The sequence below is a fragment of the Silurus meridionalis genome, chromosome 17 (assembly GCF_014805685.1).
Source record: "Silurus meridionalis isolate SWU-2019-XX chromosome 17, ASM1480568v1, whole genome shotgun sequence".
NCBI lineage: Eukaryota > Metazoa > Chordata > Actinopteri > Siluriformes > Siluridae > Silurus > Silurus meridionalis.
This window is the reverse complement of record NC_060900.1, coordinates 10,843,131-10,868,117: the sequence shown is the minus strand read 5'-3', so window position 1 is coordinate 10,868,117 and position 24,987 is coordinate 10,843,131. Positions and strand designations below refer to the sequence as shown.

General features: G+C 34.8%; 1 protein-coding gene and 1 long non-coding RNA gene across 9 annotated transcripts in view; one reads left to right on the top strand and one right to left on the bottom strand.

Annotated features, from left to right (window-relative positions):
• pbx3b (pre-B-cell leukemia homeobox 3b) overlaps positions 1 to 24,987 on the top strand; it is a 125,553-nt gene that overhangs the window by 4,548 nt on the left and 96,018 nt on the right. For 2 of the 8 annotated variants that reach the window (XM_046871788.1, XM_046871785.1), the window contains exons 1-3: positions 6,231 to 6,619; positions 7,776 to 7,992; positions 8,553 to 8,626. In XM_046871788.1, coding sequence (XP_046727744.1) covers positions 7,805 to 7,992; positions 8,553 to 8,626 — 262 coding nt within the window. In that variant the 5' untranslated portion in view covers positions 6,231 to 6,619; positions 7,776 to 7,804. Of the gene's footprint in view, positions 1 to 6,230; positions 6,620 to 6,667; positions 7,598 to 7,775; positions 7,993 to 8,552; positions 8,627 to 24,987 lie in introns of those variants that run through there. The other 6 variants (XM_046871791.1, XM_046871792.1, XM_046871789.1 and 3 more) reach the window with 6 other exon arrangements.
• Positions 8,351 to 12,697, bottom strand: LOC124400157. The gene is made up of 2 exons (XR_006928329.1): positions 8,693 to 12,697; positions 8,351 to 8,603 (listed from the first exon to the last, which is right to left on the bottom strand). It is a non-coding gene; the product is annotated as an uncharacterized LOC124400157 (long non-coding RNA).

Below are 24,987 nucleotides of genomic sequence, written 5' to 3'. Positions count from 1 at the left end.
AGTGACTTTTCTCGGTTTACACCTGTCACTAAAATGTCATCTAAATAAACAACTACCCCAGAAATACCTTGCAACAATCCTTCCATAGTTCTCTGGAACATAGCAGGTGCTGATGCAACCCCAAAAGGCAGACGATTATAAGTGAATAATTCCTTGTGACTATTCACTGTCAGATATTTTTTTGGAGTACTTATCCAGAATGATTTGTTGAAATGCGTGACTCATGTCCAGTTTCATGAACTGTTTACCTCCACCCAATAGGGCAAAGAGATCTTCCACTCCTGGAATAGGATACACCATATTGACTGTGAGTAAATACTCACTACATAATCTTATATGGCCATCTGGTTTCAATATAGGAACAACAGGAGCTGCCCATTCTGAATATTTAACTGGTGATATGATTTTCTCCCACAGCAGTCAATTAATCTCATCCTTCACCTATGCTTTCAGGGCATAAGGCACAGATCTAGGTCTGAAAAACATTGGTGTGCACCTGTTGCAACGTCAACATCTCGTACTGTTCCAGCTTTATCTCGCTCCACTGCAGATGGATTTCTTCCAACCAGGCTCTACCTAGTAAGCATGGACCTGTTCCTGTCACTACGACAAGTGACATTTTCTGTAATGGTTTACCAGTATAAGTTCTTAACTTTATTTCTGAGGATCTCAGTTAGGGAGCATTTGCATCTTCCCAGATATAATTAAACATTCCCTCACTCATTAAGGGTGACACTACAGTACACCCTGTATCAAGTTCTCAGCTGTCATTAACATATACCAGCTCTAAGGGGTTTGACATTTTTCAGTGTCTCCTTCACACACGCCAACATGAATGTTTCTCCATTTTCATCCATCTCAGTATTATTTTCACTTACATTGAATGCTCCATGAGGACACACACTTCCCTCTATTTTCAGTTGCGGCTCAGTCCCTGGCGATATGGCCTATTTTTCCACATGCATAACATTTGTCATTCTTAAATCTTTATTCGTTGGCTTTATGTTTTTTCCACAGCATCTGTAACATCCGCTGATTTTTCTTTGTTCCGCCTTTCCCCCTTTTATCTCTTTTATCGCAATCAGATTTCCTCACCTTGAACCAATGCTGTCGCATGCGCTTGTGCTGGTCTTACTTCGCAAATCAAGCACGTTTCTGCTTGCAGGCTCAGTGGCTACCGCAATTTTAAAAGCAGACTCAAATGTCAGATTTGGCTCTGAAAGCAAATGTCTCTGAATCCGATCATCATCTATGCCACAAACAAGACTAGATTATGGTCTAAAGTTCCTCCTTAATTTCAGACTTGTGCTAACTGACACAACTCCGCTACATATTCTGTCACAGTCTCAGTAGGCTTTTTCTTTCTCGGGTTAAATGTAAATCTCTGTAGAATCTCACTGGGCGGGGGCTTCAAATAATTTTTAAACATTGTTACCAGCTGTGATATGTCTTCTCACTTGCTTTTGCAGGGCTAAGAAGATTTCCACACTTAGGATTATTAAGCTTACTCTCATCTTGATTTCATTTGCCACAAAATTTTGTTCCAGTATTTTAGAATACTTTTCCCATCAAATGCTGGTAGTGAGCCAACGCTTTCTGCAGCCATGGTTCTTCATTTTTACTTTCAACGCTAGTTGCACTAGCCCAGTATTTGCACACCGCTTATTACCACAACATCCCGGATATTTGCTTCATCCTCGTCATCAAATACTGTATGTAGTATCGTCAGTATTAACCACACTCCATCTAGTTTGTTTTTAGCTCTACCCAGTCATACTCATCTGATAAAATTCCACATTAAAACACTCTGAATGTTGTCAGACACAGTTGACCATATTGTTTGTTCAAACAAAAACCAAGTAATTTGGAAAGAACTTACAGCTATGGGAGTGGGAGAAATAAAGGGCAAAAATTGACAGTTCCCCAGCTTGTCATGCAGTAGGGGTATATGGTGGCAGACGGTGGTGGCAAAAGTACACACCTCCTTCACTTAAGAAAAAGTACAGATATTTATGTTTTAAAAGACTTAAAAGTTGAAGTACTGACTACACTTTTTTTTACTCAAGGTAAAGTATTCAATTCAATTTCAATTAATTTTTATTTGTATAGCGCTTTTAACAATGAACATTGTCTCAAAGCAGCTTTACACAGATAATGCGGTGATAAGTAAAGAAGTTTGGGCTTTGACATGTACTTAAGTAAAAAGTATCCATTACTACTACTTGTTTTGAAGTCATGCTGGTAACTGGACCTCACTTCATATTAATATTAGGTATATCAATCAATCAAAAATATTTAATTGTGATTAATCGCATGTGTCCTGAGTTAACGATTAATAACGATTAATCGCAACTTAATCGCAAATTTTTTATCTTTTGTAAATGTACCTTACACTAATACTTTTATAGTTTTAATCTCCTGTACAACTTCTGTACCATGATGTTATCTAGTCAGGCTGAATATAAGATCTCAGGTAAAACAAAGAAATCAACTTTGATAAGGCTTTACATGATTGGGTGAAAAACTTTTACTCATGCCCTGTAGATTGTTTTATTATATATTTGTTTGTGTGTTTGCTTGTCTGTTTTTAAATTCATTATTCAATTTAAGTTCAATTTATTTAGGCCATGCCTTTTGATTGACAATTTTTTGTTAGTGTTTTTTGTAAAACATTACAAAATTAATCATTTTTATTTAATATAAATACTTTAACAGGTTACTGTATACAGCTCATTTAACATAAGTCTTTTTTAAAACATGACTTGGAAAAATTCTATTGTTTCATTTTTTACATGTGCCTTAAAATACTGTGTTAAATAATTTTCAGTGTAAGGCATCTGGATCAAGGTAACTTCACTCATTACAGCTTATGTGTAAGGTTCAGATAACTGCACATCTTTGCTTTTTTTCATGTAGTTTAAAGAAATTTGTAATTGATATTACATGAAATAAACAACATAATTAAGTTAATATATCTAAAATAACAATATTTACATATACATATATACTGCCTGTCAAAAATTAGGAAACAATCTAAATTTATTATTACAATTTATAATTTTATTTTATATATATATATATATATATATATATATATATATATATATATATATATAAAATAAAATTATAAATTGTAATAATAAATTTAGATTGTTTCCTAATTTATATATATATATATATAATTTGTATTATTATTTTTGTATTAATTATATTATTATAATTACAAGTAATTTAATTTACTTTGACCAAACAAATATATAAATGTACGATGAGGGCACAAAACATAATACAGTTATATTTTTATTGAAAAATCTGACCTTAGCCTGAAGCTACACACCAAGAGTGTGTAGCTTTACACTTGGTGGCACTGTAGACATATGAACTTAGTGGCAAGTAACCAACCTTCTAATGTCTTAAAACTAATGCAAAATTGAAAGCTTCCAAAAAGGCAAATAGTTGCTGTATTGTAGGAAATCAGCACAGCCTTGTGGTGTATCGGGCTATGAGAATGATGTTCATTCCATTTTAGCCAGGCATGGTGCATGCCTTTCTTTCTCAAACACACACACACACACACACACTTGCTCGCTCGCTCAATCACTCATATGTATACTGTTACATAGAGAGCAGTGAATGATTGAAGAATGCAAAACTAAACATATATTGTACAGATTTCTGGAACTGTAACGGAGAGATGAACCCCATTCTAACAAAACACATTACTTCACATTTTTATATTTTGATAATTTGATGGACAGAACATGCAAACATTCCCAATTATAAAAGGGTTTGCACATTTATGCATATAACACACTAAAAAAATCTGATATGAGCTATCTAAAATCTATTTTCTACACAACAAACTGAGATTATAAATAGGGATGTGTATACATTGCATATCCACTGTATGGTGCCATGATTTAAAGTACAATGTCACACATTACAGTTATTTAAATCTCACATAAAATCATTTGTTGTAGTTACTATATGATCTGCCATATCTTGTTCTCTTTAGATTTACTGTTTATTTAAGCAATTTGTATAAATAAATGTATACTTATACAAAGTATATTTCATAAATATATTTTTAAATGCTTAATTTAGTATTTTCTAAATTATTTTCAAAAATGAATTATATTTTTATACAGTTCATTATTATATAGTTTATTATTATATAATCACTATTATTGCTACAGACCAAATAAAAATATTCCAGGATAGCAATTAAACAAGGAACCCTAAATCTTTGTGGAGCTTATTAACTGCTCACCCTGAAATCCTAAGGGGGTTTTAAATGAGTGCATTATCAAAGGCAGGAGCACTTAAAGTGCGAAGACAGTAGGGATATAGAAATAAGACATGTAGCTGGTATTAACAATAAAACATAAATATGTGGTGTACAACAAGTGACTAATTCGAAATTTAATAATTCATGTATACATATACAAATGTTAATTCAGTAAAAAAAATTATTCTAGTCATTTGCAGCAGCAGTAGCATCATCTTCATTATCATCACCATACATTTGGGAAATATTTAAGGAGAAATTTTGACTGGAATCACAAAGCAAAATATCAGTAGAATCTTATGTCCACCGATTAATTAATAAAAACAAAGCACTTCTTAAAATCCGATTTGAATCTGTTTGCTTGCACGGGTTACTTTCTTTATTTTTTACTATATGGTTTGCTTTTTTTCTTTTTTTGGTTTATCCCAGAGGAAATTGTGTCATCGTGTTTGATTCTTTTCTGTTTAATTATGCAGTGGTTATTTCTCTTTGTTGTTTGTGGCTATGATACAGGCAAACCTATAGGGCATCAGGGTTACAGCATGTTCATGTTTGGAGAATCCTCAAGCTAGAGCCTCAGCATGGCCTTATTACATGATAGAGGATTTCACAATGTCTTTTAAACTGCCTAGTTCTCCTGCGCCTGTTAGTCTTGGATCTTTGGACAATTATGCTGTTCAGTCTGCCAAATTGTCATCAGTCCTTAGCCTTCTTGACCTTTCTACTTCATTTGACATGCTCAACTGCAATACTTGCTTGTCCATACTTGGAAGTCATGGAATTCATGGCACAGCTTGGCAATGGTTTGCTCCTTACTTGGGAGGTCAGTCATGTCATATCATGTGACATGGAGAGGATCTACATCTGCTACACACAGACTCTCCACTTGTATCCCACAACACTCAGTACTTGGTCTTCTCCTGTTCTCCATTTATAATCAAGCCTTTGGTGATGTCTTATTCTCATAGATTTCATACTACTACTATGCAGATGACACTCAACTAATCCGCCCCCTTCCCCACCCCATTTCTCCCCAACACACACACTTGTTTCTGCTCATATTTTAGGATGTCTGGAAGATTTCTCATAGTGAATGGCAGCTTATCTAATATAAAGGCATTTGACCAGAATGCAGCTGCTTGACTTGTTTTCAGCCTTCCTTGGTTTTCCCATTCCACCTTACTGCGATGCACCTTCCACTGGTTTCCTGTAGCTGCCTGCATCGGATTTAAAACAGACACTAGACTACCAAGCCAAAAACAAATTAGCACCCCTCTACCTCACAGCTTTTACCTCACTCTGCACTGCACCATGTTCCCTCTGTTCTTTAACAACTCCTCACTGGTCTCTCAGGGAACGATGAAGACATGCTTCAATACTCTTCTGACTCTTAAGCAATCTTCAAAGGACTTCCAAAGATGTTCCTCTTCCAGCTAGTTATCAATTGTGTCTTAATGAACCATTATTTGAACCTATTTCAAAGCACTTTTGTAAGGCATTTGCCCAATGCAGTAAATGTAAAGTTAAATGTAAGTATGCTTGTGCCAAGTGTTACTCTTTCAGGCATTTTTATACTAAAAGTTTTGTGTAACAGAAGACAGTTAAGGTTTAGACTTTAAACAGAAGTATTAACTGTAAAAAAAAAAACGGTAGTGGTGCCACATATACAAATGTAAATGGTGGTGGTGGGTATCAGGTAAAATATGATAACATTTTACACTATATGAACACAGGAGACTACACATATGCACATACGTTACACGTTACAAAGATTGTGAAATAGTTATCGGGCTGAATGTTTAAGACAATCTTTATGTAAAATACTTGTAAAATAAAAACACCGGACAAACTAAAAAACTGAACTACACGCATGTTTATTAGGGTTGAAAAACTCCTGAAAATCAAGCAGGTGAAAGGAAAAGCGTCAGTGGCACTAGCGTCAGTAGAGCGCGCCCGATTTACAGACTAGTCTGCTACCATAGCAACTACAGAGCAGCCCCGAGCAGAAACGCCTTCTTATGCCTTGCGTGTCACCGTAGCAACGACCAATCAGAAGTTGTTCTCTCCAAGCGCCATAGTAGTCCGGCACTGAAGGCGGGCCCACGTGCTTTATGAAAGTGATCTATTGGACGCTCTGGTCGTCACTCAAACGTTGGAAACACGAGGATTGGCTCTAAGCTTTTTCTTTCCAATGTTATAAACATGTCCTCTGTTCTCCAAGCCTGCAAGCAAGGCTTGGTAGCAGCGACCATACTTTGCTATAGTCAAGAGAAATCGAGGAGCTAGAGCAATTCATTATCAGTTATAGCATCAACCAGTGTAAAACTTCGGGTACGTCTTTTCTATATTTTATTGCAAATGTTCTCGTCATTCATGTTTGTGAGGTCATTTTGATAGCACGGGAGTTCTATCGCGGGAGTGGGACTTCATTGTTTTTTTTTTGGGTTTTTTTATGTTCTTGATCATTATCATCACTGGTCTGATTTAGTGGCATCTCGCATTTTGTTTTGGGTTTCTGGCGAGAAGTGACAAGAAAACCAAACCCCTCCCCGGAAGGCGGAGCGTGGCTTTGAGTCGATTTTTTGTGTGTCATATTTTTTGTGTGCTCAGCCTTCAGCTCTGAACCGTCCACACTGAGAGAATACACATTGGCACATTGTCAATCGCTCACTACCGCTGCCATCAACCAACATTAAGCACACACAGCCCAAGCGCGCGCCTCATCAATTTCAGCAAGCAACTCTTTTTTTTGCGCATCGCTTTATTGTGCGTAATGATTTTGTTTTAATTGCTTTCCCGTTTTCTATCCACTCCTCACTTAATATAACAAACAAAGAACACTTTTTATGTTTTACCATAATCTTTTACTTGCTACATTTTTACAATTATCATTACCGGTACTAATAATTAATTATCGGTTTAGAAGGTATTTTTTTTAAAACAAGCAACATTTGGACTATTTTTTTTACATGTTTATGTCTATTTATTTTAAACTATTTGTTCATTCACTTCTACTATCTTACCTGCTAACCGTCAGACTAAATTAGTAGTTTTCTCTCACTCTTTTTATACCTCTGATGGTGGTGCGGTCTGATCAGGTTTTCGTGAAGTTAAAAAGAGAAAATGTGAAGTAGACTGCTAAAAAAATAATCCCCGAGGAGCTTCAGACAGAAAGTGATTTTGGCATGCGGGTTCGGACTGTATTCCAGCATCTATCGCTGTCACCCGAATCCTGAAGTTTAAATAATAATCTGAAATCCCAGCACTGACTTTTACCGAGAGGAACTGTACAGCGCGGAATTGTAAACGGTGATTTTTTTTTTTTTTTTTGAGAAATTCCTTGGACCAGCAATTCTGATGTATCGCTGGCGGTGATTCATGCCGTTCACGTTCCCGCGAAATTGTTTTTCCCTGCACATTTCGGAGACGATATTTACCCTGCTGTAGTCAAGTTGCCTTTTTTTGAATGTGCTCATTCCCTTCTCAGAAGCCCATTGATTGTGTTGCGGTGAACTGATGGACGAGCAAGCCCGAATTATGCAGACTCTCGGCGGTGTCACTCTGGCTGGCCACACGGTACAGGGGGGCATGGCAGTTCCGCCTCCACATGGACACGATGGCTCCGACGGGAAGCAAGACATCGGCGACATTCTCCATCAAATCATGACCATTACAGACCAAAGTCTGGACGAGGCGCAGGCAAAGTTGGTGCATTTTTGTTTTTTAGGTTTTTTTTGTAAATTGATTAGGTTCTAATTTACTAGCCATTTTTTTACAGTGGCTTGTAGCTAGACCGTTGCATAGATACCTCTCTATATATTTTTTTCTTTGGCATCCGAAAACATGAAAAATCTATACTGAGCAGATCTCAGCTCACTAATTTATAGCCAATGTTGCACTTTGCCTTCCTGAACTTGGCTACACAGATTATTTATTATTCTAATACATATAAATGTTTAAACACAAACTAACCAACATTATAGCCACACGTGCACACGATCTGTATTAGTTCATGTCATAACACTTTTTTTTCCATTTCAAGTTCCTCTGTGGAGGTCTGGATAGTCTTGTCTCATCCTTGCACTTGTTTATTTATTCGCTTATGTTATCATCACATACAATCCCGTTTTACAAATATGTTTGCAAATGATCCGCGCATCAACTGAAAGAATGTACAAATCATTCAGATACAAAGAGCGTAATTATTAATTTCAAATGACCATATCTATATATCGATGCTCTCTCTTCTTCCACGCTAATACAGAAAACATGGCCTGAACTGCCACAGGATGAAGCCTGCCCTCTTCAGTGTACTCTGCGAGATCAAGGAGAAAACAGGTAAGAGTGCTTGCGCTTTGAACCAAAGAGCAAATATTACACTCGTGCGTCTGGACAACAATTCACCTCTGAGCCACCAAACATTAACACACCGCCATCTTTACAACTCGTCCTCCGTCGGGTTTTCTTCTCGGAGTTTTGTTTCGGTTGCCGCTGCGTGTCTCAGTCACACTGCACAACGAGCGCGACATCTCCGACGCTTGTGCGCTTTGAAAGAAGCTCGAATCTGCTCCGAAGTGCAGCATTTAATGATGTAACCAGGCGAAAGTGTGCGTTAACCTCCGCCTGCTCAATCACTGGCTCAGGCTGAATGGTCAAGCATCCGCTTTATTTACACCGCGTCACTCCCATGTTGCCCTGTTTTAACCTCTATAGAAAAGACCCAGAGCCGCTTGGCTGGAATACAGCGTTATGCGGTGGGGGCTTGTGTTTGCGAAAAGGCGCACACATCCCCTTTGTTGGAAAATTCTTTGGAGCACGTTTGCTTAAATATAATAACGTAAGAGGCGTACTGTGTGCATAGAAAGGTGTTCCAGAGGGCGGTCCTGTTTAATTTATATATATTACAATTGTTTTTACTCGAATATTTGTCCAGTTTACGGGAGAGATTTTCCCTGAAATGGTGAATAATTACTGCCTTTATTTCATATGGAAGTTGCATTGTAAGAATTAAGTTGATTATGTTGTTAACTAACTGTAGTTTATAGATAGGAGTTTAATTAGGATGTATTATGGCGTTAATTTAAGATCAAACATTGTCCTGAAAAGGATTTCTAAAATTCATCTTAGATGTGGTGGACCTCATGCACTATTGTACTAGTTCTTAACAATAGGGAAAGTAGTTATTTCAAACATGGAACTGATTTCCTAGAAGTATGTGCAAACATCTTTCTCAAGGCAAAAAACAATTCTGCTTATTATACACTATATTATTTGTAACATGCACTAGTAGGAATACATTTTTATTCCATTTGCCTCATTTGAGCTGCTTGGTGGTAAATTCAGCATGTGTTCACAAGGTTATACTGCATGTCGCTATGTCACTGTTTTACTAACAAAAGAAAAAAAAAAAGACACAAAACGTATTACTGAAATCATATAAAGCATATAAGGATAAGAACATAAAATTGAATGCTTCTTTCCATTCTGCTTATTAAAACAGCTAGTATCTTGGGATCAGTATACACATAGAATAATTGTAAAATGCAATATTTTGTTGACAGTGCAGCAGGTTTAAAAAAATACTCCATGATCGTAAAAAAAGGCATAGAAATACCAATGGTTAAAACTATGAATAAGTTACTAGTAAGACTGAACACGGTGCATGCGGCTATTACTTAGTAAAAAAGTGCAAGCTTTTTCTTCCCTGGAAAAGCTGATTTTTAAACAATTGAAAGATTAAAAATTATTCCTTTAGTATTTATTTTTAAATATTTAGTTTTAATCATAGAAATAGAAAGGCTTTAATACCAAATCAGAGCAGGCATTGGGGCATCAAGTTTAGCAACAGTGTGGTAATGAAGTGAATATAATTGTACTTTGCCCGATGGGCGGCTTTTGTGTGGCTTATAAGCAGACGTGACTCGAGGAAGATCATAAAATTTAATAAACTTCTGTGTAGCCGAAGCTTCCCACCAGGGGAGAGCATTGGCATGCTTTGCTTCTCAGCCTGCTGGAGCTGTTCTTTATGTCTGTTCAGTGTAGAGTGAATGGTGAGGCTAAAGGTTTTAACTGTACTTTACAGCTTGTTGAAATTCCTTTCCATGGACAAAAAAAAGTGAGCCTTGCATAAAATAAATAACATTATATTTATTAAATATTATCAGTGCTAAAAAAATTTTATTCCATTTAATGTAATTTAACTCAGTGTTTTTATATAACTGCATATGCAAGAGATTTTTAAATTTATTTAATTACAATATTGTAAATCCTTTTGCAATTGTCAAGTTTTTTTTCATGCCTAGTCTATAATATTTAATACAGTTTTGTATTGTATATCTAGATAAATATGTAAAGTATGCAGTGTAAAAGTAATGGTTTAGAGGACCTTGCTGCCGTCTTATTAGCTCTAGTGTTTTGATGTTTTTTGGTTTTTCTCTCAATACACACAAGCTGATATACTAACAAGCAATTTGTGCCGATTTTGTTTTAAACTCAAGTGAACATCTGCTTCACATTCATCATTACATTTTCAGAAATAACTAATCTTGGTCAGGAGATGCTAAGTGCATTAAGCACAGAGCCTTTGTTGTAGACTATGTTTAAAAAAGTATTTAATTCAAACAGAAAATTGGAAAAAAGGAGTAATTGTAGTAATAATGTGGCAGTGCTGTAATGTTTCTGTAATGTAAAAGGTTTAATAAGGATTAGGCTGTTTAATTTTTTGTTAGAAATTTTAGAATTTTAATTTTAGAATTTTCATTGTTAGTTTATTGAAGGAGATGGTTTCAGGATGATAAAGGCTTCTACTAATAAGCATTGTTCTTCATTTAAAAAAAAAATAAAAATACTTATAGGTGTAAATTTATTGGCAATTTTAAAATGTTTCTTTGTTAAGACTAGGTATATTATTATATATTATATTATATTATATTACATGGGAAGTATATTATTGTATGATGCTTGGCGATAATCTGACCTGTGTGTTTTTGTGCATTTGTGATGTGTGTGCATGTGCAAGTTTTATAAAAAATTAATTGTACAGACTTATTTACTTGTGAAAAATCAGCGTAGAGATAGTTTGGAAGTTAGATGTTTCTAATATATGTATACAATTTGGAGAATGTATATATTGTAATACATTAAGACTCTTGCTGCCTATTACCATGTGATCTTGTAACCATGTAAAATTCCTTTGACTAATTCTTTGCTGATGCATACACCATTACTAGATGTTCTGTGGCTAGTGGTCCAGGGTCTGTAGTAAAAATTAATTGCATTATGAATCATATGATGCTGTGCATCAGGACATTTAAATGAAAACCCTGGTTGCCTCTGCCTGGAAGTTCATACTTTTTATTTTTAGTTAAATGTCAAATATTTGTAGTTTTCTCTTACCATCATTAAGTTTTGACAGTTTTTGAGTTTTTTTGTGGATGTGCTTTGATCTATTTAGTATTTCATTAAAATGAAATCGAGCAAAACTGACTATTTCTCCGTGCTACATGTTTAATACAATTTTGTAATACAAGCCATACAAGGCGAAGCATTTGAAGCAGACGCTGTGACAAACAGAACTTATGTATAAGCTACCTGATCCTTAGAATATGACTTGTATCTGTCTTTGACTATCTTTCCCTTATTAGTGTGATTCTGTCATCTGCAGAAACATATTGCCGTGTTTATATGCCAGCATTTATTTTGTTATAAGGGTCTTTATTGTATTTGTCAACATTTATGGGGTTGTTTTGGCAAACCTGATTTGCTTATTTAATGACTATTATGAATGACTGAAATTCCCAAAATTTCTCAATGGTATACTTTGTCTTCTGGCATTACGAACTTGTATGATGTGTTTGTATGAAGTATAATGATATGTTTTTGTTAGACGCTACTTAGAATCTAAAAATTGCTCTGGATAGAAGACTGGATTTACAGTCATTTATAGGAATTAGATGTTTTATCATATTATTCTCATATTATTATCATATCATATTATTCTTATAAATGACTGTACATCCAGTCTTATGACACAGAGGTTTACATTAGTTAATCTTTTATGTGTAAATGTACATGAACTCAGGCATAGTATTAGGACATGGGAATGATACAATATTCATATATCAGATGTCTTAAGTAATGCTTCTATGAATGATTTAGCAATAAATCTTTTGATATACAAAACAATGCATAAGGCCCATTCCTTTTTCATAAAACAAAAATGTATTTTTAATAAAACAAAAAAAGTTTATATCAAACCCTTTTCCCCTAAAATTTCAACCGTTTGTACTGTCCACAAGTTTTGCAATCTTGCTGTAGGAAAGTTCTAAGAAATAAATTCTAGAAAATTGCTAGGAAATATTTCACATCAGTTTGCATCCTGCACTTGCCTCAAAATATGTAACATGAACGGTGTTATGATCTAATAATGATTTAAATAAATGAATTAGCAAGACATATATATTTATATATATATATATATGTATGTATGTGTATATATATATATATATATATATATATATATATATATATATATATATATATATATATATATATATATATATATATACACACACACACACATATATATATATATATATATATATATATATATATATATATATATATATATATATATATATATATATATATCTATAATATATCTATACACATACATATATATACATACATTAAGCTTTTTAACTGTTTTACAGTTTAACTGTTATAGAAAATGAATCAAAACTTTCTGATTCAAGACATTAACCACACTGTGGTGCAATTATTGTAATTCACACCATTATCTAGCTGTTGTAATAAAATTATCTGACTATTATTTGGGTGTGATATAATAGTTCAAAAGTGTGTGTGTGTGTGTATGTATATATGTACATATATTTGCTGAAATATAGATTTTAATATTTTACTCTTACAGTATAAATAAAAACACAGTTACATAAAGACATTTTTTAATAAAGCATTTGCATCTCATCACATAAGATGTATACAGTGTAGGAAGCATTCTTGCCATTCCACTAGCTACCATAAGAAGCCCTGTAAAGATTTCCCTATTGCTAAAGCCCTAGAAATATTAATTCACTTTGATATGCTAATTAGAGGGCATTATGCAAGAAATGAGATTAAGTGACAGCATGAAATCATTTGGCTGTCAGTAAATTGAGTGTTTTTAGCAGGAGGGGTTTGCCCCCTCCGCATTCACTTGCTTTTTGCATTTAAATGAATCATTTGGAAGGAATGTGCAAGATAGTCTTTAAATTCTTTTGCATTCATACATCTGGGTTGCTTGATTTTTTTGGAAATTGTATGTGCTCAGTTTATACAGTCTTTTATACAGTACTGGCTTTTTTTAAGCATCCGTTTCTTTGGTAGCTCCCTAAAAATGGTATGCAGCTGTAGAGAGTTGTTTAAGATCTGTACTAGATTTACTGTATGTCTTTGACTGCTTTGTGTTCTTTGGCTCTGCTACAGAGTTCTGCTTGCAGGAACTCATGCAGAAGAAACAAGAGCAACAAAGGAATAATAAGTGAAAGATTACCCCAATATGGCATTTCTGAATGAGGGATAGAAGTGTTTTGAACCACCATTTCTTTCTGAAGTGAAGTTTAATCAATAGAGGGAGATTACAGAAAACTATTACAATGTCAACATAGCAAGCTTTCTCTTTCCTCCCTGCTTTCTGCTCATAGGCTGTCTTGCAATTGACTTCTTGTTTTTCTGACCTTTTAACTCACTCAGTTCAGGAATGGGAGGCCTAAGAGAGATCATAGGAAGTTAGCTACACTTGTTCATGCAGTACTGAGCCTCACCCACACAAAAACATAAACAATAAAGGGGCAAAAATTTATTTACTGATAAATCTACTGTTTTAAAAATAGTCATTCTCTATGTTAAATAAATGTCAGTCCTAATACTTTGTTGACAAAATTACATTTCTTTTTCTTAAGACACACACAGCTGTAATGGATTCAATTGGCCAATACTGAAAATAAATTAAAATAACTTATTTAAAATGGCTCTTTTATTCAATCCTGCATTTATATCGACCCAGTGTAGAATTAATTAAAAAAACTTGAGATATCAGTAGACTTTTACATTTAAATGTGCAAAATACTACCTGATAATAATTATGCAAAAATGACAGTTCAGGAACGTTCACAATATTTAGCGTATCTAACATTTAAGCAAAGATGAGGATATGTGAGGGAGATGTAGTAGCAAATTCAAGATATAAGCAAAATCCATACCAAATATCCATATTTTTCATTGATTATTTTTATGTTGATTTTGGCTGTAGCCTTAAATGTTTTGTACAAAAGAAAAAAAAGATTTTGTTTGTGATTTATCTTAGAATCGTAGGCTATTAGTTGCCTACACTCTTATTCAGTCCCAGGGAAGACACATGGCTTTGAGGCTCGTTGGTTTGTATGAACTCCAGTGGACATAGTACTGACCTATACCCCAATAAAAACCTTTGGGAATAATTGGAACACAGACTGCTGGTCCTTTTTATTTGACATCAATCCCTGATCTCACTAATCATTGTATGCTTGAATGAATGTGAAACCCCCCTGACACATTCTAAAATCTAGCAGAAAGCCTTCCCTGAGGTGTGTTATGGCAGCAAAAAGAGGACCAACTTGATTGTAAAGTCCATGTTTTTGTAGTGGGATATTCAAAAAGCATATAGGGGTGTGATGGCCAATTATTTATATACATTTGCCAATATATTTTTTAAGTAAATCAGTGGTTACACCTAACACACACATAATCAAAGATAAAAAACAAAAGGTATAAAGTATGTATGTATTGCTTGTTCATTCCAAATCAAACAAGTTACCATAACTGTAATTAAACATGTGAAGCAGGCTAAAAGTGTAGCCTAGAATATGGGCACTGAGAGTGGAAGCAATTCTTAAACCCTGGGGGAGCATTTAATTTTAGGCAACTGAACACCGCAGTAATGACCCAGTGAGTCAAGTAAATTTACCCTGAAGTTGGTTTGGCATCTATTCTTTAAATTATAATAATACTTCCTAGGTCCCCTTTGCTATAATGCTATAAGAACATTCTTAATTGTTAATGACTTGGATTCAATCACATAATTGCTGTAGATTTGTCAGCTGCACAGGCAAGCTGTGAATTTCTCATTCTACCCCGTCCCAAATATACCCATCTGGATAGAGAATAGAGAACTGGATAGAGAATCTTTACCTTTAACTTTAATCTAAGAGAGAGCACTGAAGTACACTAAACTCATTGTCATGTTCATGGACCCAGTCTGAGATTGATTTTGCTTTGTCATATGATTTGTTATAATGCTGGAAGTAGCCGTTATTAGAGTGTTGAATTGTGTCTATAAAGGAATGCATATCATCGGCAACAACACTCTGGGCAATACACAAGGCAGGTTCGGTTCTTTGATTCATGTTGACAAATACTGACCACACCATCTGTATTTCACAGAAGAAATTAAGATTCTTCAGACAAGGTGATTTATTTCCCCGAACCATGATTTATCACGTTTCTGTGACCCTGCGCCCATCTTTGATGACGGAAGTGATTCCTGATGTGGTAATTTGCAGCTGTAGCTCATCTGCTTCAAGATTGGGCATGTTGTGTCTTCTGAGATGCTTTTCTGTTCAAGAGGGTTATTACAGTATCTAACAAAAGTGAGTACAGTCAACCCCCGATAATTCATGGAACTTGTGGTTAGGAAAATTTGTGGGTTCTTATTTGAAACCTAATTAACAGCAAGTTGAGGATTATCTCATTATTATTTTATAATTGTGGGAATCCGCAGCATGACCGAATATTCAGGAACTTTAGAAGTAACATTTTAAACTCTTTTTAAAGTAAATTTTTAAAACACATTATTGTATTAAAGTGACAATGTCTAGATTAATTCACCAAGGTACCTTACGGGCTGCGGCGGTCTGTCCAAAGTTTTGCGGCTTTTTGGGGACCACTGTACACTACTTAGATTTCTGCAACCATTTTAGTATATCTTCACAACGGACAATACTATAAAAATTAAACTTAGATCTATTTTATTTAGAGTAGTCAGTATGATGCTAATATAGCAGTATAGATTTACTGTCCTCTAAAAATAACAACATGCAGACATTAGTGTCGAAATATCTGCCAATAAAACCGAGTACACCAAAACTTTGTCCAAAGTGTCAATATTTTGTGTGAGCACCATTGTTATCTATTACTGCCTTAATTCTCATGGGCATGGAATTCACCAGAGCTGCACAGGTTGTTGCTGGGATCCTATTCCACTCCTCGATAACGACATCACGGAGCTGCTGGATGTTAACGTCCTCCACCTTCCGCATGAGGATGCCCCACAGGTGCTCAATAGGGTTCAAGTCTGGAGACATAATTGGCCACCTTCACCATCAGCTTCCTCAGCAAGGCAGTGTGTTTGGGGTCATTTTTATATTTGAAAACTTCCATTTGGCCCAGTTTTTGAAGGGAGTGAGTGATGTTTTGCTTCAGAATGTCACAGTACATGTTGAAAACCATATTTCCCTCAATGAACCGCAGTTCCGCACTCATGCAGCCCCAGACCATGATGCTACAACCACCACTATGCTTGACTGTAGGCAAGACACAGTTTTCTTGGTACTCCTTCACCAGGGCTTTGCCACACATGCTAGACACCATCTGAGCCAAACAGTAATTCATGCTCTTGGACAGGTTGTCTTCAGAAGTTTGTCACTGTTTGCAGGCTTTCTTGGGAGCCAGCTTCTATAAAGGCTTCTTTCTGGGACGACGACAAACAAAATTATTGCAGTGTGTGGTGTGTGGTCTAAACACTGACCAGCGGACCTTCTACTTCTGTAATCTCTAAAGCAATGCTAGCAGCACTCATGAGTCTGTTTTTTGAAGCCAGCTTCTGCACGTGATGCACAGCATGAGGACTCAACTTCTTTGATCGACCCTTGCGAGGTCTGTTCCGAGTGAAACCTATCTTAGAAAACTTCTGTATGACCCTGACCACTGTACTATAACTCAGTTTCAGGGTGTTACCAATCTTCTTGTAACCTAGTCCATCTTTGTGGAGCGCAACAATTTTAATTCTCAAATCCTTAGAGTTGTTTGCCATGGGGTGCCATGTTGAACATCCAGTGGGATGTTCTCACTATGAGAGAATTGTACTCAAAGCCCCACGTTTTCACTGCTTTAATAGAAGATACATAAATGTATATAGTTCTGTCAAGCAGACAAAAACATGAACATGATGAATAGGACGTGACATTGGATGGTTAAATAATGTACAGCTGTTATCACTTTTGTTGGCAGCTTTTTTGACATTTTTATTGTCTGTATGTAAAGTTATTTTTAGAGGACAGTAAATTTATACTGCTATACAAGCTGCACATTGACTACTCTAAAATATGTCCAAGTTTAATTTCTACAGTATTGTCCATTAAGAAGATATACTTAAATGTTTGCTGAAATGTGAGGGGTGTAAACACTTTTGTGATACTGTATATCCTTCTGTTACCTTAAACAAGCGTCTCTGCTGACCTTAATTACAGTAGCAACCAGGTGTTTCCAACTGCAGAAATGACTTAGTTTTTTGCACTATTCTGTGCATGCTTCTGATATGTCCACTGCTTTTCTTTGTAATAGTCAACCATTCCATAAGGTTATAATTAAATTCGTGTAAAGTGTAGTACATCATAAATTAATAATTATATAATCAATTGTTTCTAATTTAGCTGTGATCAGCTAATTTGTAAAATATTGATGCATTGGGACCAAGTCCCTAAACATTCAGTGTCTGAATGAAAGACATTAATGCAAAGAGGATTTTAATTATTATTGTTTTGTATGCTTATTTATTAATTGTTTCAATCACTGAACACAGCTGCTCTGGATAATTTTATTACTTCAGAATATTATTCAGATGATTCAGTATTCATCTTTATTAGGGTGCCTCAACTGACATTCATTTTATTTTTTTATTATTTATTTATTGTTGTTATTATTATTACAAGTGTATTTAATACTAATGGTCTAGATTTAAAAGAAACCAGTGCACTGTTTTAACATTTCTTAAAATAGCTCCTGAGTCTTGCTGCTGTTCCTCCAGTTTCTCACTCATTATAATGATATATTTAATGCAGAAATGCAGAAAATATTGCAATACAATGAATTTTCAATCAGTGTTGTCTTCTGTTTTAATTAGGGAAGCCATTATCACTGGCTTCCATGTTAATATCTGCATTAATAAAGCATTCATTGTTCTGTGGCACTTCTCTGTCGACAAGCAGCAATGATGGACTTAAATGCACACATAAATGTCCAAGAAAATTTCCATTATGAACTGTCACCCTGAAACCAACATCTATTTTATCTTGCTTTTTAAATATTAGATCAAAGTTAATATAAAAATATCACTTGTATTCTGGTGACATCAACATTAAAAAGACAAGGGCTTATTCACAGTTATTATGATCTCAGCCAGAAACACTGGAAACAGTAATACATAATCATTCGTGCAGCATTTTTCACTTTTTAAAGTCTTTACCTTATAAAGGAACATGTGGAGCTGACTATCTTTTACTACTACTTTTCTTTCCCCAATATTATCTATTTATAAATCTTTACTCTGTAAAAAAAGCCCATTCTAAATGCGGCTGACTTCATGCTCTCTTTCTCTAATTATCCATCTTTCTGTTCTCTTTATTATCCATCTTTAATCTTCCTTTTTATCCAGCTTTCTCTGGTTGTAAGGAAATAAGGCTGATCCAGTTTTGGTGTTGTGGTAAAATGGCATAAATAGAGTCAAACCCTGAGGGAAGCTTTTGCCTGTTCCTCTTGTTTTCACTCTCCCTTGCTCTGGTAAACTTGTGGTACAGTGTTTTTATTTCCTCTCCTTTTCTCTTTGCACTAGACAATTTAACATACACTTTATTAAATTGCACTGTTGTTTGGAATGAGAGAAATGAATATCTTTGTAACTTCCAGAAAATAGTGATTAATGAATAAGTGCAGAGGACCAGTGTCTTTCTCTTCTGCTCTGGTTTTGGGGTGAGCAGAAACCAGAAGGTGCATAGGAGTATATGACAGATAATTTTGCCACCTCTATCTATTTTTCTTTCAATGTACACAAAGCTATTTATAATCAAAATGGTCTATGTGGGAATACAAGTATCAAGAGTCAGAACCTTGTGCAGACCAGAGCTTGTTTAAATTTCAAGCTGATTATGCAAAATGGCAAAGATGCACGACAGCTTAGGGACAAAGTCCTGTTGTCCATTAAATGTGTAAAAATCATGGCCTGCAATGATTTGCAATAATTTGCACATTTGTTAACATAAAATTAAAATTAATACAATTTGGTAGAGATTTCATTTAGCTGTCTTTGTTCTTGTTAAGTTGATTGTGATGAACTGCTAATAGCAGATACATAACAAAACAGCATGTCTGCAGTATATGTATTTAGGTAACTATTTGGGTTACATTTCCATCTTTGTCTTTGTCTTGTTCTCTTTCTATTCTTCATTTTCCTATCACTCCCTGGCAGGCCCCAGAAACAGTGTCTAAGTTAGTTATTTTTTTAAAACTGGCTCATTGGCACTCTGCTCTTTTCTTGGTTCTGCTGTTGTAAGCTTATGGAAGATGAGCTGCAGAGGAAACAATGGCCAGAAAGTTCATGCTTAGTCAATATACAAAACCTGGCTCAGCTAAGAAAGCATAAAAATGAAACTGCATTACTATGAATTTAATAATGATTATTATAATTATAATAATTATATCTTTTTTTAATTAAGATAATTATTTCTTATAATTTTTTTCAAATAATTTTTACAATTTATTTTGTACTTCAACTAATTGCTGTCATTTAGTATATTTTACATTGTAAACGGTAAGTTGTTTACAATGTAAAATAAGTGATTTGTAAACAATATATCAAATACAACAACACATTCAATAATATGCAGTATTAACAATAATAAATAATTACAAGCTTGATGATAAACATTTGTCATCATTTGTAGGAAGTGTAAGGATTGCAGTAGAACTGTAGCACATTCTGTACAGTTCTTGAAACGATCTACAATATAAAACTCCATACATGGTTTATAATTAAAAGGCTATTCTTCATAATATACCTTTTACATTGCATGATGTATAAGATAAAATTTCACTTAATCTAGCACAGCATTTTATATTTAATCAGAAGAGGCTACTTGGGCTCTGATGTAGCTTATTTTGTTAATCTGTGGGCAATAGAGAAGCAAGGTCTTGGTAGTTGACCAATCTCTCCTGTGGATCAGATGGTTTTTCCACTTGGCTAACTTGGAGCATGATTGACAAGAAAATTCAATTCAATTCAATTCAATTCATTTTTATTTGTATAGCGCTTTTAACAATGAACATTGTCTCAAAGCAGCTTAACACAGATAATGTGGTGATTAAAAGTAAATATGTTCTTTGTAAGTAGATATTATTAGTAAACCATTATGACAGGCAAAGTGGAAACAGTGAGCGATTTTTTTAAATGTTCCTTGTTCTATTTGTTCCAGTGTACTACTTCAGTTGTGTACTTTGAACGGTCATGTATAATTATATAGAGAATAATTCTAACAAAATGGGTTCCAGCTTGGGCTCCACTGATATTGTCTATAACTGCCACATTTCACCAAAAGTTAATTCATTTCTAAGTCATAATATAGTATTCACACATTCAGACAGGATTTTACAGCTTTTTCATTCATTGCTTAAGAAACTATCACAATAGTGATAGTGGAGAATAGAGAAGTCAAAACATGTATTGGGTTACAGAGAGACATCTGACTTAGATTCCCCATAAAATGTTTTATTTTTTATACTTTATTATTTTAAATTATTTAACCAAATTAAAACAGAAACATGGTGCACATATTGAGGTTGTTCATTTTAAAATGTTCAGTTTTAAAATATATTATGAACCTATCCTTGAAGGATAAGTCATGGTTCCAAAAGATTAAAAAAATCATCACTACAAATCGCCCACATGTATGGATATTATGTTAAGATTTGGTGGCTATGAAGGCCATAACGTGATTTACACTGGATTTAAAAAAGTATGTACATACCTGATAAAATTGCTGCTTTTAATGTGGCAATAAATGACACAAAGAATAATCATTTTATTTTATACCTAATATAATGTATCCAAACAAATTCATAAAAAAAAAAAATCAAAGCATATTTGGAATTTGCCAATTTTATTCCACATGTCCTTATTACTTTCCCAGCATAATCTTCTTTTTCTTCTTTCGGGTGCTTCTGTTGAGGCAGCACAGCAGATCATCCGTCTCCATACTACCCTACCCTCTACATCTGCTCTTTCAAATCAACTACCTGCAGTCTTTGCTCAACACATTCATAGACCTCCTCTTTGGCCTTTCTCTTTTCCTCCTTCCTGGTGGCTTCATCCTCATTTTTCTAACGATATACCCTTTGCCCTTTCTCGCAGCATACAGGATATAATTTTGTTGTTTACTGTATCTCAGGTGGAAAGATGGAAAGGTAGAAAAGATCTGACATAATTAAACTTAAAAAAAAAAAAAGAATAATAAAAATAAAATATACAATTATTATATTTGTACCCTGTATATGGAGACTTTGTCACCGCGGAAGCAACTTCCACAATCAGGTTAAGATTTTGATTGTATAAAATTTACCTTTCAAAATATCTTTGTATTTGTTTGCAGTGACACTTCCCTCTAAGGGTACAGATGGACACCAGAAACAGCATAAAAGATTCACCAGAATTTTATGGATTAAAATTTTTTCTTGACACCTGGGACAAGGCCTGGGGCTCAGACTGCAATTCAGAGGTGTGCTGGGCTCAATGCAAGTCATTGAATTTTTCCAGTCTGCCTCGACAAACTGTTTTCATTTACCTCGCTTAAGCACATGGTTAGCCCCTTAGTACCACTGAAGTAAAAATTATAATTCTAGAGTATACAAAGATATCCTTGTTCTATTCTATTCTATGAACCCGGCCTGTTCCCCTGTACACAAGATTGTTTGGCACGAACCAACACAAACAGACACAAAATTATTTTATTCATTGGAAATAACTTTTTGCAAACTGCTGCATTTCATGATTTTATGCAACAGTAAACAAACACAAAAAAATCCTCAAGGCACATCAGCTCCCTTAGCACATGAGAATGAAATTAAACTTTTGTGAACTATAGGTGTAATATCAACCTTTATTTTTGGAACTCAAACTTCCAGAAAAAAGTGCACAAAAAAGTTTGCTTGCTGGCAATATTTATCATCTAAGAAAAAAGTTAGCTGCTTTTAAAACAAAACATAAGATTTTTATGTTTAGTAGAACATAACTAAATGCATAATGTTACTTTCTAGGTCTTCTGTTCTACAGATGCTTCAACTGGCATAATGTATCTGTATTTTTGAGATTTGTACTTGGGATTCTGTTTTTTTTTTACATACCAAAATGATTTAAAACATTAGCATAAATGTATGACATACACCACAGCAAAAAATATTTGTGAGATTTATATAATTCAAAGTTTATTAATAATATAGAATAATTTAATCAGTAACATTTGTTAGCATAAAAAACAAGGCAACTTTTTTGTTATACAATAAATACATTTATTTCAAGAGGAATGGATGAAAATATGAATGAGACTATAGCTATTTGTAGTTGAGCAAAAGAGATCATTTTAAAATAAAAACACTAACTATTTGGTTGTCTATCCCTTGCATACAATAACTGCAACAGGCTGGCAATCCAGTGGAATCACTTAATGTAAACTTACATTTACCTTCATGGCATTTGGCAACTGCCCTTATTCAGTGCGACTTACAACTGAGCAGGTGATTGTTTTAGGCCTTCTATGGGACCAGCCTAAAACCTTCCAATCCCCCCCCCCCCCCCGAGTAAATATTTTGTTATAATAGAAGTAGTTGTTCTGCTTCATGAGGAAGTCCCCCTCAATTGGACTAGGTGCTACATCAGGTGTTGCATCATTAGAAAAGATTATTAACCCTGCTCCAGATCACTAATGCAAGCCTAAGCTATGGCACATTTTCCGACTTGTTCGACTGATGATCTTGTGTTTTATTATTTTTTTGTATCATGAGCAAATCCTTTCCTTCTCTACATTTTTCATTACCTTGGTAAAGGTTAATCTTCTTTCAGCTTTGTGGCTCATCTCTATATTTTTTTTGTGAATTCCACAATCTGCCTCCCAATACCTCGAACTAAAGACATTTTTTGCATGTTGTGGAATGGCTTTTATATTTCTGCTCTTACAGTCTTTTTAAATGGTAAATTGTCACCTTCCCACGAGTGCCGGTAAAAGGTGATGCAATTGATTCTTTTTTTTTTTTTTGGCATATTCTTCACAGCCCTCACAATGTTTCTGTCATCAGATGCTGTTTTTGGCAACCCTGTTAGTAGTTTGTATATTAGTACACCAGTAGTTTCTTTATTTCTGAGGACATTACAAATAGTAGTTTTGGCAGATTTAGTTTTAGTATGTTTTGATTTATTTTTCTATTCCAAAATGGAACAAAATGATTTCAGTGGCTTGCTCCAGCTTATGCACTTGCATGCACCCATACACCCACTGTAGACTCCCACAAAGCCAGGAACCTTCTTACTTGCTTTTTGGTCTTCGGTCTTAGGCAGGCCTCCATTACATTATTTTTACTAATTTACGGATACATTTGCCCACGGCCCAAGTTAAAGTCCATGTACTATACCTCCACCCATCCAATCACACATTTGCTTGGTTCACACATTGTTGGCACATTTCAAAGCTTTTAGATTGATCAAAGGTTTTCGGACCGCCCTCACATAGTGCACATGCTGCCACCTATTGTTAATATAAATTATGATATGAACTATGTAGGCATCAGCATGTTTTGTGGGGCAACCAGATCCATCAATCTTCAAAATGTAGCCGGCACCTTGTGAAGCCGGAATGGAAGTGTGACAAAATGGTGTATACCGAATGGGGTGGAAAAAGTCATTTTGGCTTGGACTTTGGTTAGAGGGGATCTGCCAGTAGCTCTTGGACTAATCCAGCGTAGAAAAAAATTGGGCCAGTCCTAGAACTGGAGTGGAATCTGTTGATTTGGGTCACTCCAATTGCACCTTATTTCTCTCTATTATACTTGTCAACAGAGCAATAGAGACCATTGCCCTCAATTGGTTAAAGAGGTTAAGGTGTTGGCATGTATTTCTCCTACCTAGGAGTATAACCTCATAGTCAAGTTCCCCTATTCGCATATGATCTATTTGGCCCATGCTACTTGCCAATTAATTTTGAGTTGGAGGTGGGCGATAACATGCAAATTTATTATTATAAATACCTATTAATATATAAAAAGGAAATGCCGGTTCAGGAGGAGGAACTGCTGGAGTCGGGGCAGTCACAGCTAGTGTTAGTATCTTCCTCCATGGTGTTGGAGTGTGCAGTGAGTCTCAGAAAGAAAAGAAAAGATTCAGTCTAAGAAAGCTAATCTACATGCAATTAATATTTAATTAACATTAAAATGTGCAATTGGAGGTGTGTGTAAGTTGCTTGTCTTCATTAAAAAAAAAAAAAGACTCACAAAAATTGTACAAAGGTATTTTGTGAAGTGTTAGGATGGTGGTGCATGCTTTTATATTTTAGCTGGAATACACCTGTTTG